At 39.0% G+C, this 21,059-nt stretch overlaps 1 protein-coding gene across 2 annotated transcripts; it reads left to right on the top strand.

Moving 5' to 3' along the window:
• The first annotated feature begins 1,394 nt into the window (after window positions 1-1,394).
• Window positions 1,395-20,696, top strand: VPS4B (vacuolar protein sorting 4 homolog B). 2 transcript variants are annotated; one of them, XM_056484086.1, is made up of 11 exons: window positions 1,395-1,591; window positions 4,302-4,413; window positions 5,795-5,945; window positions 7,219-7,286; window positions 8,929-9,048; window positions 9,267-9,423; window positions 10,863-11,011; window positions 11,188-11,269; window positions 13,276-13,495; window positions 16,087-16,224; window positions 18,026-20,696. In XM_056484086.1, the coding sequence occupies exons 1-11, from the start codon at window positions 1,565-1,567 to the stop codon at window positions 18,125-18,127; spliced, it is 1,326 nt and encodes a 441-aa protein (XP_056340061.1). In that variant the 5' UTR covers window positions 1,395-1,564; the 3' UTR covers window positions 18,128-20,696. The 2 variants fall into 2 exon arrangements, with proteins under 2 accessions (XP_056340061.1, XP_056340060.1); XM_056484085.1 differs by lacking the exon at window positions 1,395-1,591 and having other exon boundaries at window positions 4,227-4,413.
• Window positions 20,697-21,059: the final 363 nt, after the last annotated feature.

Below are 21,059 nucleotides of genomic sequence, written 5' to 3'. Positions count from 1 at the left end.
TTAAAGAATTCAAAATCATAGGTACAGATGACATCAAATTACTAGCATCAGGAACATATCTGAGAATACTCTGTTACAATAATCAGAATGAGACGACAAAGCCAAAAAGGAAATGATATTCCAAGGAAGTAGCCTGTTTTAAATAAAAAGGAGGTTAAAAGTAGCCCAAAGGCTTCACAATGGCATAATCAACCATGAAAGAGTGAAAGGGGTGGTTTTGCCTCATCCTTTGAAGATGGAATGAGAAAGAAATGGATATGTAATATTTAACCCAGTTTTCTTGAGCCCCACCCACCACTGATGCTATGCTTGAATCCTGATGACCACACAGCTATAAGGTTCATTTAGAAATCATCTCTCCTTTCACTTTGGCCAATTTTAGTTGTCTTGAGTGGCACTCTCCTTACATCTCATTTCCCAAAGCCTGATTACCTGACTTAATCTTTCCTACATCACATCTTTACACATTTGCAGTCAATCCAAGGAGAACAGCTGTTATGGACCATGACTAAAACTCAACCAAAGCATCCTCAACCCGAGAGACACCGACCAAAATAACTTAATGAAGAGATTCACCACAACCTTCCCTGGTACACGGGGAACTGTGGATGTCTTTTCCCCTTGTGCCCAGAGTACAAAGCCCACTGACCATACCAAAAAGGTTCAGCGGACTTTTATTAGAAAATAAAATCAAAAAATTACACCAGAATTATGAAGTCAAAGCTGCACTGTGGTAACTTGGAAGTACTTGGAAGAATGAGGTTTATTACAATTAAGTTTGTTGGAATTTTTTTTGCCCTAAAGGAATCAATGTACCAGATGGGAAGATACAGCACTTATTTAGCAGACATCCCTACATCCATCAATCAAGCTGGCTTTCAGAACCGGTTTGGAATCGGTTGTGTGTTGAGTCACTTCCCTCCTCCCCATTCTGTAAGCATCGCGCGTCACCTGATGGTCACTTGTAACCCACGGGTGAGTGGCACTTGCTCATGACTCTGTCACGACTGATTACACAGATTGGGCCTGCTTAATCCGGAGAGAACAGGACTGAGAGAGGATCCTATTTAATGCATATAAATATCTCCAAGAGGATGGTGCCAGACTCTCTGGTGGTGCCCAGCGACAGGAGGGGGAGCAGCGGCCATGAACTGAAACACAAGCAGCCATAAACTAAAACACAGCATGAGGAGGAACTCCTTTACACTGAGGGCGGCAGAGCACTGGGACGGGCTGGACTCTCCTGGGGCATTCCAAACCCCACCTAGGTGCGTTCCTGTGTCACCTGCCGCAGTGACTCTGCCTCGGCAGGGGCCGGGCCGGCGGCTCCCAGAGCGCCCTTCACGGCGCGGCTCCGGCCGGTGAGCGCGGCCCCGGGGGCGGGCCGGCGCTCGGGGCGGGCCCGGAAGCGGAGGCGGAAGCGGCGCTCGGTGCGGAAGCGGCGGCGGAGCCGCGGTTCGGGTTCGGCGGGCGGCGGGGCAGGGGCGCTGCGCCACCGGCACCGGGCCCGCTCGCCGCGCCACTCTCCTGCCGCTCCCTCCCTCCCTCCCCTCGCCGCTGCGCCATGGCGGCCAACGGCGGCAACCTGCAGGTAGAGTAGAGCCAGCGGCGCCGGCCCTGCCCTGCCCGGCGCGGGGCGGGCCCGGCAGCGGCGGCGGGCGGGGGGCGGCGCCAGGAAGGAGCGGGGCCGGGGGTGTCCCGGGCCGGGGCTGCGGGCGGAGCCGGGCGCGGGGAGCGCCAACGCGCCGAGCTCAGCGGGCCGGCAGCACCGCCGTGAGGGCACCGCCGCCGGGGGGGGGCACTCGGCTTGGGCTCGGGGCGGCAGGGCCCGCGGGGTCAGCCCTCATCGGGCCGGGCCGTGAGACCCGGGAGGGTCCCGGGAAGGGGGTCCCGGGAAGGGGAGAGGGTCCGTGGGATGCGGGCAGCAGGGCCTAGTGCCCGCCGGGAAGCGCTGTTGCTCTCGTGGTCTGGACGCTTGCGTTGCCGTAAGGCTGCTGGTGGCTGTAGGGAGCCCTCGCCTGCTCTGCTGTTCCGCTTGTGTTGGCCCTTGGCTGGGGGCTGTCATCGGTTCTGTGGCTGGCCGGCAAAACTGACCCCGAAGTGAAAAAAGTGCGTTCCAAACAGTCTTTTTTTCTCTTCGGCTGTTTGAGCCGTGATCATTTTTATATGCAGTGTTTACGCTGGCAGTGTGATGTTTGCATTGGCAAAGCTAGAGGAGATATTATTGCGTCTATACTAAGCAGTAGAAGAATGACACTTCTTTAGGCTGGCATTCTTTCCTTGGGTGATGTTCATCAAGCTGTAAACCCATGGCCTCATAAAACATAGTTTGTGCGTTAGGGATAGTTAGAGCTGGTCATCTATGCCCTACTTCATACAACGTTCTGATAATGATTTTTTGTTTGATAGCAGTGGTGTTCTTCACAGTAACAGGCTAAGATGCAGCTGATGTAATGAAATATTAGAGCTGAGAGTCTTATAGCCAGGTAATAGTCTTTGGCTGTTTACAAAAAGAGTGTAGGAAAAACCAGGCAATACTTGATGCAGACTTTTGCGTATTTCAGAGGAGCAGGTCTGTGATGTGCTGTGTTTTCTCACAGTTCTGTTTTAGCAGATGAACTTGGCCATTTATTCTATGGAATTATTGTCACTTGTATCACTGTCTCTGTTGTACTGGATCCAGGAATTATTGGGCTGCCCCATGGTAATTAAAGTCACTGACAGGACTTAAGAACTTTAATATGAAAATGACTTTGGGGGGGTTAATTTTATCTCTGTTGCTATATGTGAGTGGTGCACAGAGGTGTGTAAGGGGGTCAGCATAAAATGGGCAGCAAGGAGACAGCTGTCCATTCATACCTGAGAAACTGCTCATCAGCTCCTGGCCTCTCCAAAAAGGAAAAACTTCGGTGCTGTTCCAGAGAAAAAGATGCTTACAGTGCTCCAGCACAACAGAGCCACAGAGTCTGCTTAGTTGGTTCATTGTTTTTAAATACCTTTGATTTCAGGTAGATCTGTTGAGATGATCTTTGCTTCCAAGACAGCAACACAAAGCAAAGAATGCAGTATTTTGCTGTTTCTTTCATGGCTGTTATTTGCTGGCTTTGTTCTGCCTGAAACACAGCAGAGTGTACATATGGCAAGAGTATCTGTATTGGAATGTCTAATGGAAACTCCTTGCTGCAATTCACACTCTCAGCCTTGCTCCCTGACATTACATAACCATCCCGAGCATACTAGCAATACTTAGGAAAGGGAACCACGTGGGAAAAAATAGACTATAGAATATTTGGTTGGTGTAGGGTAACTCTGGCTGACTGCTTATTTTCAACTTACATGAACCAGTGGTCAAAACGACAGTTTTAATTGTCTTGAAGTGGTATGGGCATTCCAAGGAGGAAAGTGTAATAAAAAGTAATAAGCACTTAAGGCCAACAGAACAGTTGCAATACAATAAATCCACAGGGCAGTGTGTGCAATACGGTGGCTTAGATCTCAGTCAGATTTATTTGAAACTAGCTGAACAAATAAAGTGAAAATCCATTCATAGCTTCTCATAGAACTCTGATGCTCAAGATTTGGCTATATTTTCTCTCTGCTTTGGGGGTTTTTTCCTCCTCTCCCACCACAGTGATAATTAGAATTTCTTGATAGGATATCAAGAATCTAAATCCTCCTGGAGAAGCCAAGCAGCTGGTGTCTCCAAGCATAATGTTTGAAGAGCAGTGGTGCTGGTTTCAGTGATTGTAATCAAGTACTTCCTGTATTGACTTTCCTGTTTACTGCGTTTGCTGATGTCATCAGTCATGGAATCATAGAACTGTTTAGGTTGAAAAAGATTGAGTCCAGCCATTAGCCCAGCACTGTCAAGTGCACCCCTAAACCACACCCTAAGCAGCACATCTATATCATAGTTCAAAGTGTCTAGGTCTGTGATAAAAAAACCCCAAGCCTTATAATGGATTTCCAAATCTTTCCATAATAAATGTAAGAGATTGGTAAGACCGACTGCATAGACAAAATACTAGTAGTTCCAGCTTAGTACACAGAAATGTGTTCTTCCCACTTTCACTTTTTTCTGTGCTAGTAAATTTCAGCAGTTTGTAAATCCTGCTGTTGCTAAAAGGATGGAAATATTGTGTCTTGTGCAAAACACCTAAGACAATCAATTGCCTCCAGCTTTGAGGGGGTAAATGTTGAAGAGCAGAAAAATGGGCTATCAAAGAACAGTAGCAGCTTAAATGGTCTCTGATCATGGAAAATGCTCTTGTACAGCAATTAATTATTTGTTTGTGTTGCAGAAAGCAATAGACCTTGCTAGCAAGGCAGCACAAGAAGATAAAGCAGGAAACTATGAGGAAGCCTTCCGCTTGTACCAACATGCTGTGCAGTATTTTCTCCATGTTGTTAAATGTAAGTGTGATGTGTTGGATGATTAAGTAGAGTTTAGTCGCCAGGTTGCACAAGAGTAATCTCTTCTGTTGACATCATTATTTAAATTTTTGCTCTCATCAACAGTTGATACTTGCTCATTGTAGTTTGACTGAGGTCGTATATTTTGCAGCTTTTACCTTTACTGTGTTGTGTGCTTGCTCCATTCTTGTGAGAAATTAGATTACTTTTTACTTGTGTTTTGTTTTAGGTTTTTTTAAGACAGGAGGCAGGTGTTTGCTGTCTCTCCTCTGGACTTTTGTAGCAGTGTTTCAAGCTGGCCACTGCACGAGGAAATATGACAATAAGTACAGGGATCCCTGTATTTCTGTTGTGCTGAAAACCGTGTTACACATGAAGTCTTTACTGTATCTGCAGAGTGTTTTTTGCTCCTTTAATTCATGCTGCTTGCCCTTCTAAAGCCTCTCTGCTGACATTTTTTGCTTCTTAATATCATAGTCTTGCTGTTTATTTTGGCCGAGAAAATGTATGCGATGGACTTGTACGTAACAATTTTTCTTCAGTTTCTACATTCTCACTGTTTTATGCCTTTTCATACTTCTATGTACCTTTTTGTGCCATATTCAGTGTTTGTATGCAAGGAGTGGGCTTTCTTAATGTGGGTACAGCCCTAATGTAAGTGAGCTAGGGTTGCTTGCCTGACAAAAGTCACTTACAGATCTTCATCATTTGAAAAAAATAATTTTCTTTATAGTCCTTTATTATTAGGATAATCTTTGTTCACCACTTCCTGTCCATTTAAATCTTACAGATGTTCTCAGAATATCACTTTCTCTGCTTTTAACAATACTGATGCACTTTTGAAAACTTAGCTCATAAACCTGACGTTAAATTTTGATTGTTGGTTTGAAATACTGTAATAGTGATTATGAGAACAGTGTTGCTGTTGAAATACACCTAGTTCTTTCAGATGTTTTATGTAATATTTCTTTATCTTTTAAAATTAGCAGGCTATGGAAGAATCAAGTATGGTTCTAAATAAAAATTGCCTAGCACAAGCAACTTCTTGATTAGCTATTTTAGAAAAGCAGTTATTAAAGCAATGTCTAGCAGCTTGAAAGGCTGACAGAAAAGCTTCCAGTGCTGTTGTCCTTAGAGCCATATTTTAAGCCAAGGCAATGTGCAGGTGAATATTTGATTTCTGTTACATGATGACATCTTTCTGGTCAGTTCTTTCCAAGGTATAGAGAAAAACTAAGTAGTTCAGTTGTTTGGTTGTGTGGTGAGCCCTGAGAGAGGTATATTGATAAGAGATAAAGAAGACAGATTTTTTGTCTTGTTTTTTGATTGATGCATATGTGTTTTGCTGTTTACAAACAATTGTTTCTCTTCAAACTCTTAGATGAAGCACAGGGTGATAAAGCAAAACAAAGCATTAGAGCAAAATGTACAGAATACTTGGACCGAGCAGAAAAGCTGAAAGAATATCTGAAAAAAAGAGAAAAAACTGCACCAAAACCAGTTAAAGAATCTGGTCCTGCTGAAGGAAAAGGGTATGTTTTTGGAGAAGGTAAAGCAAAATACTTCCTGAACTCAGCTTATTCTAAACTTCAACTATTCAAAGATCATTTTTACTTGTGTTTCTGAAATGCTTCAGATGACTGCTAATGTTGAAATACAGTGGGCTAATAAAAATAACTTGAATTACCATCACAAGCATTTCTTTGCTTGTTTACTAAAATGTGAACATTTGCATAGGAAATTCACTGAAGAATGAAAGCTGTTTCAGACTAACAGCTGAATACAATGATTATTGGATTTAATGGCAAGGAGCCTGATAACCTTTAAAGGTTTTCTGCATTTAAATACTTAGTAACTAGAAAATAATTTCAGACTGGTGATTACTGGGGTTACTGAGTTTGATCTGTCTCACACTTGCTAAGAGACAAAAAGCCCTATGTAGGGTAAGGTCCTGTAAGGTGAACTAAATCTCTCTAATGGATTGTTTATGCCTGGTCTCTCCACTGCTTCCCTTCTCTTAGATTAGTTTCTCACTTTGCATATCAGAGAGTTAAACAAGCAGAGCCACCCAAACAAGCCCAGCCTCTTTTGCATTTGCTACTGTCTTTATGGGGATAGGAGAGAGGAAGGATTCAGGACTATACCTTCTGGTGGGACTGCCGTTTCTGGGAGTCCTGGACAGCTAAAGTTGTTCAATTGTCTCTTAAAACTTCACCCGATTTTCAGTCTATTTCAGTGTGTGCTCATCTCATCAGCCTTACTTTTTGAGCTGTACCATCTTGTGCTTATTTATAAAAGAAGAAAATGATAATACCACAAAGGCTACATGTATTTTCATGAAATTCACTCCAATTGTTCACTATCTAGTCTCTTTTCCTTCTTTAACTTTCAGTTTCCTTTGCTCTGATAAGACAAGAGTTTCATAGTACTAGATGGAATTGGCCAAGTCCTGTTGAATGTGCAGATGGAGGAGAAATGCCAATGTCTACAAACAAACCATTCCAGCATCTCTGTGTTCCTGGGTATAAGGGCTATGTTTCCTAAAAGCTGGCTCAAAGCACATAGAAGTGTGTTAAGAGGGCTCAGACACATAAGAGGAAGTTGAAGTGGCAAAGGAGGATGAATTGGAAAGAAATCATAGAAAAGTGTACTTCTACTTTTCTACAATCATGTAAACCTGTAGAGGTCTGAAAGCATCTCAGTGTTTCTTTCATTCCTGTTGGGTTTTCTGCTTTTTGCATTTTGATTTTTATCCTAAGACAGCAGTTTCTCTTATTGTATTTCAACATTTTGTTTCCAAATCAGGAATGACAGTGATGGGGAAGGCGAATCAGAGGACCCTGAAAAAAAGAAGCTACAGAATCAACTTCAAGGTAATTTGAAGCATCCTTTTCTTTAAACGAGGATCGCTTCAGTCAAGCAAGTTCTTGTATTTTTGCCATCTCAATTTTATGGATTAATTTAATGTCTGTAAGTGACTCAGCTAGTATGTAATCTTCATCTGCAAAAGTCTAGTCTTTATTGGAAGTTAAAGGACTTGTGTGCTATGAACTTACACAGTGGCTATATTGAAATGTGTCTCCTGTACCCTGTGCTTCATATTAAAATTGTATCACAAATCAAGCTAGCATTTTCCAACAGAAGTTGCAAAGTATCAGGTAGATATTGACTAAACTGATTTAGTATTTTTTACTCTGAAGTGCACTAGGCTAAGGAAATGGTGGTACAAATACTTAGTGTAAGCAGAACTGTTTTCACAAGACTGGAATTCATGTTTAGGAGTAAGAAAAATAAATTCTTGTCCATTTGTAATAACAGGCAGTGTTTTCTTACATGCAGTGATGATGCTGAGACAATTCAGTAGCATACTCTGGGCTTTTGAACTCAAATACAGAACAGTCAGTGAAGCAACCTATAGCAGCTACCAGCAGTTTGGTGTGCAGTAAAAAGGAGGTTTTTTGATACTTATTTCCTTTAATAATTAAGAACTGTTCAGAACTTCCCTTCCAGAAGGTGCTTATGGATCTGAAGAAATCTCATTATTCTCCTTTTTTTGACTGTAACAGAGATCAAATGCATTTACCAGATCTTGTGCCTGTGTAATTTCAGGAGCTGTATCTCCACTGGAAACTGTGCTGTGCTTTTTCTACTTCTCTGCACATTATTTAATCCTGTGCACAGTTATAAGGGGCAATTTCCTGTTTTTTTTTTTTTTTTTTTTAAGAGACAGAAAAATTTATGAGCACTAAACTGCTGTCCTGTCTCTCACCATATAAGCTTTGTTTCTTCCCATATGAATCTGACCTCAAGATAGTAGAAGTAGTGGCTAGGATTACAAGATTTAATATTATAGATCTAATAATCTATTACTACCTGAGTTCCATATTTTCCCATCTAGAAGTAGTTGAGACAAAATTTTTGGTGTGTCATAATAACCAGTTTGAAGAGAAAGATAAATTGCAGCTCAGTTGGCTGAACTCATTTATTGAGGAAGATGAGACTCAGTGCAAAACTTTGAATGTGCCTTGACTAAGAAAATACTTCTCCAGCTAAGCAGGATCCATATAACCTTTCTGATGATTTCAGCCCCAGCTCTCAAATCTCATTTCCCTTAGATGATCAATCTGTTTGCTGCATGTTTGGAGATACCAACAAGTTACTTCATCTGCTGGAGAATCTTAAAAAATCCTGGGCTAATGCAGCTACATTGTTTAAAATGAAATTTCAATTTTTTTGGGAAGTACAGTGGTGGTTTAGTCATGAGATGGTGCCAGGACTTGTCCTAACTCACAAATATTCTGATTATCCATGGTTTATTGTGGTAAAAAAATGTGACAGATTTCTGTAAAAATAACATCCATTTGAGTAATGGAATTAATTGTTTCTGTCATCTTAGAAATGCCTTGTTTTTATTCAGTATAGACATGGGCATAGAATTCTTTTTTTTTTTTTTTTTTGCCAAATGGAATTTATTTTAATTGTGAAAAGTACATCACTAACTTTCTTTACTTACAGGAGCAATTGTTATGGAGCGACCAAATGTCAAATGGAGTGATGTTGCTGGCCTTGAGGGTGCCAAAGAGGCACTTAAAGAAGCAGTCATCCTTCCCATCAAATTTCCACACCTGTTTACAGGTCAGGATTACAGCATTTATTTACTATTGGCCAATCTGGACTGGCACTGGGTGAAGTGTGTTGTGCCAATGTATCACAGACTCAAGCTGGTCTCTTAATGAAGAGGTTTTGATCTATCTGACAAAAGTTTCATGGTTAGATGTGGAAAACCTCCAAGCACCCTAGAGGAGTATAATGAGAAAATAGTATTTTGAAAACTGCTGGTTTCTCTCTTGCAGGCAAGAGAACACCCTGGAGAGGCATTCTCCTATTTGGACCACCAGGAACAGGAAAGTCTTACTTAGCAAAAGCTGTGGCAACAGAAGCAAACAACTCTACCTTCTTCTCAGTATCTTCATCTGACCTTGTCTCAAAATGGTTAGGTGAAAGTGAAAAGTAAGTTGGAGTTGCCAGAGGTCCAGGAAAACATTGTCAAGAAGAAATTATTGTAGAATGAGATAAGTTGCTGAAAAGAATTTGAGGGAATGGTCTTGTCTTTTTAAAAACAAACTACAGGTGTTTCTATGCTTCATCCTGCAGTGCCATGTAAAGTTACCATTATGTACTGCATTTTGAGAAACTCTTCAGTGCTCAAAAAGATTTTTGGGAGCACCACAGAGCTCATTTCCCTTCTGAATTTAGCTGTGATTGTACACTGTATCAGTCTGAAGTGCTGAGTTACTTTACTTCTTGGCATCTCCCCTCTCATCTGTCCCGGCATCTGTGTGGCATTTCTTTGTCAATGCAGACGTGGGGTTTTTGTTCATCTCAATTTCAAACAAAATCTGAAAGAAATAAGAGACTTGCAAAGATAAGTTGAAGGAGAGGAGCGGCCATGAAAGGAAATTTTGTGAGTTCCTATGGTAACTCTGTTATGTGTGGTGTATGAAGAAGATGAGGAAGCCTGAAGACCAGGAATGACATGTTTGCTGCAGTCTAGAAGTCCAGGAATTTGCCCATCTAGTCTTCCAGAAGAGATTTCCTGAATTAATAAAAAGCTTTGGGTTTATAGGGAAAGGATTTTTATATAGTAAACATATAGTGTCACAACCATGATTTAATAGTTTGAAGTGTGGAACAACTGAGCAACATTATTTAAAGTTGATAGAATGAGAAAGAAAGGGTATTAGATAAAGTGTTTGAACTGAGTTATTTTTTTCCCCAGAAAGCTGGAAACCTTAAGCTGCTTTTCTTCTGTTGCAAAAGGAATACAGAACTGGAGAGTAGCTTGGCATTAGATTTTATGCTCGACTTCATTTGAGACTATTGCCTGACACTTAGTGCTGTAATATGAAGAATTTCCCAGCATGTTCCTATTTATTTTTCTTTTTTAAACTAGTAAAATGTGCTCATGAGAGATGGCTAGGAGTATATGGGCAGTTGTTTTAGGTTGTTTTGTTTATTTGATTTGAAACCAATATTTCTTGTAATACAAAAATTATTTAGTATGTAAAGTTGTATAAAGGTACATATTATTTCTTACAAAATATCTAGAATTAATTTAAATTAAAAATGTTAAGAGAAAGCATTTTTTTCTTATTAATCTTTCTAAATTGGTGGTTTTGTATAGTCCAGGCTGTCACGTAGAACTGTAAACTGAAAAAGGACTTTAAATTGCAAAATCATGCCTGAAGCACTCTAATTTTTTTTCATTATGCTGGCCTCTCATTCAGTATAATTCTGGAGCTGGAAGAATGTTGTGTTTTTGAGTAGCTTTATGTTAATGCCTTTTTTTCTTTGCTTTCTCTTAAAGGAAATTATTGTATCACAATCTAAAGTTATGTGTTTCTGCTGTTGTAATTATTAATATAGCTGAAGCTGTTTCCTTCTTTAAGATTAGTGAAAAACTTGTTCCAGCTTGCCAGAGAAAACAAACCTTCTATCATCTTCATTGATGAGATAGATTCCCTCTGCGGGTCAAGAAGTGAGAATGAAAGCGAGGCTGCTAGACGGATAAAAACAGAATTTCTAGTCCAGATGCAAGGTAAGTTTATTTGGTTTTCAAAATCAGACAGAGAAATTAAGACATGTATTTTTAAGTGTAGCTTGCATCAGAGCACTAAAAATATCTGCAGTTCCACCCCATTAAATGTTTATGGCTTTTTAAAACAATGTTTGTTTATCATCTAAACTTTGAAATTATTTCTGCCGTTATTATAGGGGTTGGTGTTGACAATGAAGGGATCTTGGTCTTAGGAGCAACAAACATACCCTGGGTTTTGGATTCTGCCATCAGGAGAAGGTAAGATGGCATTTTTTTCATGGTGTGCAATCCACAACTGGTGTGAGCCTTCAGCCAGAGAGTGCTTAAGGTGTTCATCCAGCTTTTGCAGACATAGTTAATGTTATGCAACTCAATTCCATGAAGTGGACTTAGCTAAACTGATGGTCACTTGCCCCTTTAGAGAGAGGTAGGTCATTCACTCTTGTATTGGCCCTGTAGTTTTTCTGATTTCTTGGTTAGATGATTATGCTTAAAGAAACATGAGTTTTCTGCTTGCTTTTTGGTTTTCTGGAGGACTTAGGGGACAAGTTAGAAAATACACACCTCAGAAGGGGTAGAGCTTTCCTTTTCAGCTGTTAACAAATCAGTGAATAGCTTGAGCTCTTTCATAGAAACACCATGGAGAAACACCATGTTTTTCTGCTGGTCAGGCATAACTTCTGATTTTTAACTGCTGTGTTACAGAAAGGACTTCTGCAGATACAAGACTGCCTGTACCTGATTATCTGGATGTTTCTCTGAGCTGCAGAGCAAGCAGAGGACAGATGCAGCTATGTGACAAATAGGATTATGTTGTGATGAGGACACAGCTTGGATAATGGCTGTTTTTGCTGGCTAAAGAATCATTGTTTTTTTCTTTTTTTTTTTTTTTTTTTTTTTGTGACTGACAGTGACTTTTGTTTATATACTGAATTCAAGCTGGTCATATTTCAGTTTTATTTGGGGTTGGACCAGGTCACCTCCATATGTCACTTCTCATCTGCATGACTCTAGTATTGTATGGGCAAGATTTAGAAGTGAAGGTGTTGCTGGAAACCTCAAGTCATTCTTGAAATTTCAGCTTTGGTTGACATTCACAGTAAAAGACACACATGGACCTGATAGAGTGTGTCCAGAAGGGGGCCATGAAAATGATCAGAGTACCTTTCATCTGCAGGCAGGCTATAAGAGTGGGGCTGTTCAGCCTGGAGAAGAGAAGGGTCCAGAGGAACCTTATTGTGGCCTTTCAGTATATAAAGGGAACTTATTAGAAAGGTGGAGAGATGTTCCTTGGTTTTTTTTCCAGGCTTATAATGCCAGGATAAGGGGCAGTTGTTCAAACTCAAAGAAGATGGGTTTAGATTGGGCATAAGAAAGACATTTTTTATTATGAGGGTGGTGAGACACTGACACGGGTTGCCCAGAGAAGTTGTGGGTGTCCTGTCATTGAAAGTGTTGAAGGCCAGATTGGATGGGGCTTTGAGTAAGCTGGTCTAGGGGAAGATGTCCCTGCTTGTGGCAGGGGGATTGGAACTAGATGATCTTCAAGGTCCTTCTCAACCCAAACCATTTTCTCACTCAGCAGCATGAAAGAGAAATTCCCTAGCTCTTGCCCGCAAGACTTAAAGGAACTTGTACAACAATGGCTGTAATAAAATTAATTTTCATGGATTTGGACCGCTTTGTCATGTATATCTGGTTAATTGTGTTCAGCAGAATTTGGAGTTGCTTAGTTGGTGGGAGGTAATCTCCACGCTGAGGACAGATGCTCCTTCAAAGGAGGAGCTGCAGTTACCAGTGTTGTCTTGAGAATGACTTCAAATTTACTTCCATCTATGGTGTTTTCTTAATTTAGTTGGAGACTGTAGAAAGTTGTTGCATGAACTTGTTATCAGGCAGTTCTTTCTTTGAGTGTGAAATCTGTTCAAATACACTTTAACACTTAAAGACTTCTTCCTCTCTGATTTTTTTTTTTTTTAAGACTCAAACTCTGCTGGAAAGACACCAGTCTGAAGAGGTGGTTTTTGTAATGTGAAGGAAGCAGTTGCTATATTCTGGATGTTAGCATATACTAACTAAAGTATTATTTATGAGAACAGGTTGCTGAATATTTGCCTCAGATTTTCTTTAAACATTTGTTGTACTGAAACTGCTTCTTTCTAATATTGCTAGGAGCAAACTCATTTGCATGAGGTCTTTCCACTGTGCACCTGCATGAGCTGGCATCTTGGGAACACTTTTGTTTTTTGTCTTTTTTAAACCAGGTTTGAGAAGCGTATTTATATTCCTTTACCTGAAGACCATGCCAGGGCTGCAATGTTCAAACTTCACCTTGGGTCAACTCCAAATGAGCTAAAAGACTCAGATTATCGAGAGCTTGGGAAAAGAACTGAGGGCTATTCTGGTGCAGATATAAGCATCATTGTCCGTGATGCACTGATGCAGCCCGTTAGAAAAGTGCAATCAGCAACTCACTTTAAAAAAGTAAGTAGGAGTCAAATTTTTTCAAGTTATTTCATCTATGAGAACAGTCTTGATTTGAAAATTCTTGCAAATAAACTGAATTTGGTTTTGGGTAATACTGCATGCTTTTGAATGTCCTTTTTATTGACTGGGGAGAGCTGTTCTTCCTTTCCCTGTGCCCTCCTAGTCCTGCCATAAGTCTGGTGGAGCTAATTTTTGAATATTCATGTTCTGACTCTTAATGTCTCTAGAGAGTGTTAAAAGCATTCAGTTTTCTTTTTAAATGGCAATATTACAGAAGTACTCTTTTCCTATTTAAAGTTAAGTGGTTCTTAACATGTTGGGAAAAAAATAAATGTAGCTCTCATCCACTTGAGAACAGATGGATTATACATAAGCACATTCTGTTTACTTGGCATATTTTTCAAACTGAAAAATTAAGGTTCTTGTAGAGTTCTGGTAGAAACATTGAATCAATTACAATAGTAAAGATGCAACACAACTGAGCAAGGTCAGTGTTTCATTTATACTGCTGTAATGTAGAAAACAGTTTACTTTTAGATAGGTACACACCAAAGAGCCTATTAAAATTATATTGTTTGGCTTATCTTCCAGTTACCTCTATATGCTGTGTATTGACTTAAGTAACATTTCTTCACAGTATTTGGATCTCAGAAACTTTATCTGAAGGGGAACCAATTGGCATTCTTTACCACCAGTCTACATCCATTACATCTGGGAATGTCTTTCCCCTGGAGAATTTGCACAGATGGGCCTTGTTCAGTCAAATGTATTGTTCCCTGTATACTATTAAACTCTTAAATAGAGAAAAAAAAAAAAAGAATGATAATATCAATGGTTATAAACAGAGGTTAAAATACATACAATGTGTATCAGTTGAATAAAATTTTATTTTGCTATGGAGCATATAAAGTAGACCTAGACTAAAGGTACTTTTTGTTAATATTTTTAGTACAAAGTTAGATTTTTACATAAATTCATGTTTCTTGGATGAAGGTGGGTCAGGATATTCTGCAGGAGTGCTAATTGCTGTAAAAGGAAGCTTTAATTTGTTGCTTCATAAAAGAGCAGGTGTGGTAGGAAAAACTTTAGGTCCTAAGGTGTCAAGTAAAATGTATGTTGTATTGGCAGAAGTTCTTTGTCATCTCAATTACTATTACAGTTTTTTCACCAGTAATTCAACCTGACATAAAAGGGTTAAGGGCCCTGAACCAAGCAGCTACACTCACTTTGAAGATAGGTTCCTTTATTTCAATGTGTTTTTTTCCAATGAACTCATTCAGCTTAAGATTCAAAGAGAAAGACACGCTTAAATCCAGTATGGTCCAGAATATGAGAGGGCAGGAAGTTTAACTTCTGAGAACAGCTCACAGTAACAGCATGATGTAAGCTTTATTTGTTGATAAATAAACAATGACATTGATACATCAAAGATTTTCTAGATGCTTCCTTCCCTTAAGCAGTGATGTCTAGAGTATTTATCTCTTGTTAACTTTACATGAAAATGGCATTTCTGGCTAAAGGCTTTTAGCTTTTAGCATTTTGTTCAAATTTGGAACAATCTGAGGCATGTTTGAGCTTGCCATGGAGCAATGAAATAACCTCAGTTGTCAGAGTTTGCAGAACAACTTCAAAGGCACTTCTTGCATCTTAACTATTTTTGCTCAAGAAAAAAAAAAGGAAGGAAAAAAACCCACAACTGCAGTACTTTGAATGCTCTGACATGAGCCAAGTTCATTCTGCTTGTTAATGATTTAATTGGATGTGATTTTGTGTTTTTATAAGCAAACATTTATTTACGTTGTAGCAGATGACTTGCCTCAGTTCAGCAGAGCTTTCCTCAGTTGTCAGTAATTAACTGTAAACCTTTCCTTGCCATGTGTGATAATGCAGGCTTATCAGAGTGCATTTTGAATGTTTCAGTCTGCTGCCCAGCATCTTGCTCTAAATACATGGAATGGCAAATCCAGTTGTGTCCGTAGTCACTTAGCGTGTTGTGCTTTAACCTCTGCGTGTGCTCCTCGTTCCCATGGGTGCGTGGTGCTGCAGGGCACAGTGTACTGCAGAAAGGAGCAGACACTCACGCGGCTTTTTTGGGTCTGTCCGTCTGTCCTGGGGAGGGGAAAAGGCTGTTTTGTTCTCCCACTAGGTGGCGCTGCTCGTGTGGTGACGGGAAAGGCGCTGGGAGCTTGGGAGTGTGGGATGTCAGAGCGAAGAGCACTGGGAAGCTTCTAGGGAGCTGTTAACTAGAGATGAACGAACTCCTAAAGTGACCAGGGACCAGGAAGGGTGGTCTTCACCAAACAGATTTCCTGGCCTGTCAGTTTTCCACAGAAATCCTCAGCCTTAAGAGGTTGTGGCTTCTGGGATTTGACCTGATGTGAATTTAAGCATCTGGCTTCAGCTGCGTGTTTTCAAGGTGAATAATACCAGTACACTTGTACAATTTCTTTTTCACTGGACATGTGTTCCCAATGGGTAGGGCAGCTGCATAAAATCAAGGAATGGTTTTTGCTTTTGGTGCTGTTCAGCTTCTGGTTTCTGTCTTCAAAATAATAACTCATATAAACTGAGTATTTTCTTGTTTTTAGGTAAAAGGACCATCAGTGTCTAATCCAAACACAATGGTAGATTTATTCACCCCCTGCTCTCCAGGTGATGCTGATGCCATAGAAATGACGTGGATGGAGGTCCCAGGTGATAAATTACTGGAGCCTAAAGTTTCCATGGTAGGTATTCTTTGTATTTCTTTGTATTTCTTTCTCATTTGGCAGAACTCTGAAAATGCTTTAAGGTAAAAAGTCTTTTTTAGGACAATTGGATGAGATGTTTGTTTTCAGAAATGCTGGGCATACCAGATAACATTTGAATTCTCAGCATAAATTACTACAGTATGGCATGCTTATGAAAAAGACAGCTGTCTATCCCTGATAAGCATTTCTTATTCTTGTCTGTTCGCATGCAGCTGCCATCCTTTCATCCAGAGACAGTATCTGGCTCTTGCACTGTTCTTTCACTTGGCTTATTAATTCAAATCTGTAGGGTTCCTACACCATGATACACTTTCTTCTCACCACTGTGGCATATACCAGGAATTGGAAAATTACATTCACTGTAAATTGGGAAGTAATATGCTATAGTTAAATACTGCCCATAAAATAGATACAAGTATAAAAACCAAAATATACGAAGATTTTGGATGTAATGGTAGTTTAGGTTAAAATTCATCCTAGATGATACAGCTCTTTCTGCTGTTTTCTTTGTGCATATGAAAATACTTGCTTTGGCCTAGGGAATAAAATGTGTAACAGTTTTCAATTTTAGTTCACTCTTTAAGAAAAAAATAATTACTGGACTCTCATTCTGTATTTTTTCTCAAGAGCAGCAGAAGAAAATTTTGAATTTAAGTACGGAGTTTGTGGGAAGCACTTAATAAAAAAATCTGTGTTGCTGTAGTTTCCTGTGTGCAAACAGTCCTGTAAGGAATGAAAGAAATCAATACATTTCATGGGGATCACAGGCATTGCTTTGTAAATAGAACCATGACTGTATTTCAGAAAAGCATTTCCTGTATGTGTTTGCATATTGAGGAAGCAGAAAAGGATTTATGCAGGTACAGGCCTGCCCTAAAACTTCTCCCTTCATGGTCTAATTGGATATTTAATCAGTCTTTCCTGGAATTAAAATCAGCAGGTCCTTGTGTGCGCCTAATGGTACCTGGGCTCTGATGCACTACAGGCAGATGTTTCCATGTCCAAAATCAGTTCTTGTCCTTAAAAGATAAGGCTTTAATTCTTTTTGAGCAGGGTGCCTCTGGTCTGATGAGACAAATAACATGTGTGGAAAATCATTATACTATTTCTTTTATTTTATCCATAATTTTATAGTAATATGAGGTGTTTGGCTTCTACATTTTTTCAGTTGCCCTTGGCTGGGAATTATTAGTTTTCTTTACCCTTTTTATTCATAGTGTATTTTAACTGCTGCTTTCAACTTCATAGACCTGTGGGTTTTTTTCTGAACTCCATTTCCTAGCATCTAAATATTTATATAGGAAATTGACTGAATTGAAGAGACGAAATTACCACTCATGAGCAGTAGAACTCAGCTAGAGATGAATCACAAGATGCTGTTCTGCATTGCTGGACTGTGAAAAGTACATGGGAACGTCTGATTATTTTCCATTTAGTCTGTGGTAGTTAATCAGTAAAAAATAGTAACCGACTAAATAAAAAGGAAGTTCAGCTCTTTTAAAAAAAGAGATGAATAAAACTTGAATGGATGAGTGGCTTAAACCTGAACCTGAGGTTGTGGTTTTGTTACTGGAAAACTCACTGACAGTTGTCTATATTCAAAGGATCAAAAGGCTGCCTCTGTGCAGAACTGTTCAGGCTTACTTAAAGTTTTGTGTTAATAGGAACTTTTTAATGGTTTTTGGTTTTTATTTCATATTTGTCCTGGCAGCAAAATTGCTAGCAGTGGTACTATACTTGTTTCTGAAAACATGTTTGTTTGTTTTTTTTCTGACAGACTGATATGCTCAGGTCGCTTGCTAGCACAAAACCAACAGTTAATGAACAGGACCTGGAGAAGCTGAAGAAGTTTACAGAAGACTTTGGTCAGGAAGGCTAAACCAAAGATATGTGTGAAGCATTAGAACTTTCTTTTTCTTTTCCTTTTTAAAGTATTCTTGTGTCTTTATTGATGGCACTTCAAATAAATGCCAATAAAATTTACCTTTCCTACTTTGCAGAAGGAATAGAAGATACCTTTGCAAAGACCCTTAAGTTTTTGTATTGTTCTCCTCAAATGTCTATTAAATGTCTTCTATTGAAAAATAATGCAAAAATGCAATTTTAGGGTGAGACAGCAAAGTGATGTGGTCATGTCTAATAAATACTAGAAAGCTTTAAATTACTAGTTCCATTTTAGGTAGTAAATTAGACCTGGATACCAGTGAGTTTTAAACTCCCAGTAAGGTCAAAGATCTTTTAAAGGGGTGGGAGAGAACATATTTGTCAGGTGATTTCAGTATCAGTCAATCAGCATATGTATTAATTACTTTCATTTCATTTAGGAAAATGCAACAAAATTTTCTAATCAAGCATATTGCAAGTGTGGGTTTGCTGTTAAAAGTAAGAAAGAAGACACTGTAAGGATAAGACTACATGGGCCAGTACTTTGATTAAATATTGATAGAACTGTTATTTGGCTTTTTTTCTGCTATGCTGTGTTAAAATTTTGCCTTAAACAGCAAGATTTTGTTTTTAACTCTTAGCTAGCTGGTACTCACTATCACTATGCAATTTAACACAAATTTGTTAAATGCAAGTAACTCAGAAGGTATTTTGCTGGCTGTTCTTGGGGGGTTTGCTTTATTTGATGTTTTGGTTTTTAAAATCTGGACTCTCTTCCTGGTGAAGTTTTGACTAAAGTTAGAAAAAAGCATTAGCAATGTCCTCTAAGATCCCACATGTTGAGGCTGGCAAGGTATATGTAGTCTTTGGAAAATGTCTGGGAGGTATTTTGGGAAATAGCATACTTTCACATGCAAGGAGATTAGAACAGATGTTTTAGCCACAGCCTTTCCAGTGATGAATTAACTCAGAACCCCACTGGTAACTGTAGCATATAGGTTACATCAATTTAGTGCTTTAACTGGAGAGAAAGCTGGCAGTTTAGTATAAAAGTAGCACTTCCATTGCTCTTTTTCTGCAGAACTGCAAATGGAGATGTGCCTGAATGTAACTTACAACACTACAGCATCAGCATTGAGTTTGTGCCTTGTAAGTTTGCACTGGCTGTAGATAAGAAACACCATTAGGATATCTAGAAAACTCTGTTGTCCATTATCATTGTACAACTCTATCCTGCAAATGTTTTGTTTAACTTGCATTAAAAGAAATTTGCACATTTTAGGTGTGTATGTTCTATGTACATATGCACAAATATCATCTTTGATGGGGTTTGGTTTCTTTTATGTACATATTTTGCATACTTTATAAATCATAGGATGGGTGACATTTTCTGTACTTAAATGAAGTAAAATGTTGTAGTATGACATCAGCTATGTTATTTGAGTATTTCTTCAATGTTATGTTCAAGTTTTTACTGCTTTATTGTTTTCTTAGACTTTTGTTTCTGTGTTTAATAGCCAAACAAAATAGTTAAATATTCTTTGATCTTCAAGGTGCTGAGCTTTTTTTTACTAACATGATGAAGCATTTTTTCCAAAATCCTTCAGTTACACAGCTTTGTCTTGTATCAGAATGTATAGATATGAATCAGGGGGCTGCAAATTTTTCTGTCAGGTTTTGAGGGGATGGCAGGAGAGGGAGCGGGTGAGGGCAGGAATTCCAGCGTAGGTACAGGCAACTATTGTTAGTAAAGGTAATCCTCATTGCAACAAAATCTCATTTGTAGTTTTCTCTTGTGAACATTTCAGAAGTGAGCCACATAGTAGCAGAGATTTGAAGCCACTTTCTGAAGTGTTTATCTCTTGTCCTTTTGAAAAATGAGAGTCCTTACTGCAATCCTGCAATCTTAAAATTCTCAGGAACGTTTTGTTTTTTGGTTTATTTTTTTCCTTTTTGTGGTAAGCTGATTTTTCCTATGGGCTTCCATATGCTTAACCATGTAATCTCATATCTTTAATGAAAAAAAAATATATACTGTATGTTTTAAATTTACATCTTGCTGCTTGCTCAGATGACATCTGTAACAGAACCTTTACTATTTGATGTTGAAAGTTGTTTTTAGAAATATATTCAAATAAAGTTTGCTGCTTAGAATTGCAGCTGCAAGGGCAACTTTTTGGTTTACTGTCTTTGTAAAATTATGATAGATTTATATATATATATGTCACCGAGCTTCTTAGCCAAGGTATCCACAGCAGATGATAGCCGAATGAGGGAGAAAAATCACTTTTTAATTTTCAGTGTTAATTGAGAATACTCCAAATCAAAGAATTCATGAAAGGCTGTATTTGCTTTGAATAATCAAAACCTCTGTAAATACTGCACAAATTAGTTGTACATTATTAACAAGGTCTGATCTTTGGCTGGTTAGCTTAAAAATTTTTCTCATACCTTCTGGTGTTAATGCTTACTCTGACTGCAATATGAAAAAATGTCATTTTCCTTCCTGTGTGTAAAATAATTTTTCAATTAAATCACTTCTGTATGTGCTTGTGTCCTTCACAGATGGTTTCTTCACACTGACATTAAGTTTTTGATTCCCTACCATTTGTGGTCTGTCTCTTGATGCACATACTTACAGGGTTAGAATAGCTCAGTAAATCAACTTCTTACATTTTTTTCCTGCATTCCCTGACTGATGTCAAGTTCCAGAGTCGTTTGATTTAGGTGTTGCCTTTTTGTCCTTGTCTGTCATAACAAAAACATGCAAATCTTTTCAGTTTTCTATAAATCTCTTAAGGTTTTAATTTGGTTTGGTTTATAAGTCTGCTGGTCTTTGAATATACTCATATGCTTTTGTTTTAATTAATGGAGTAGAACAAATGTAGCTGAGGGAGATACTCTGGAATCTGCTTTTTTCATGTTCC

This window comes from Oenanthe melanoleuca, chromosome 2 (genome assembly GCF_029582105.1).
Source record: "Oenanthe melanoleuca isolate GR-GAL-2019-014 chromosome 2, OMel1.0, whole genome shotgun sequence".
NCBI lineage: Eukaryota > Metazoa > Chordata > Aves > Passeriformes > Muscicapidae > Oenanthe > Oenanthe melanoleuca.
The sequence above is the reverse complement of the archived record's forward strand: the minus strand, read 5'-3'. Positions and strand labels throughout refer to the sequence as shown.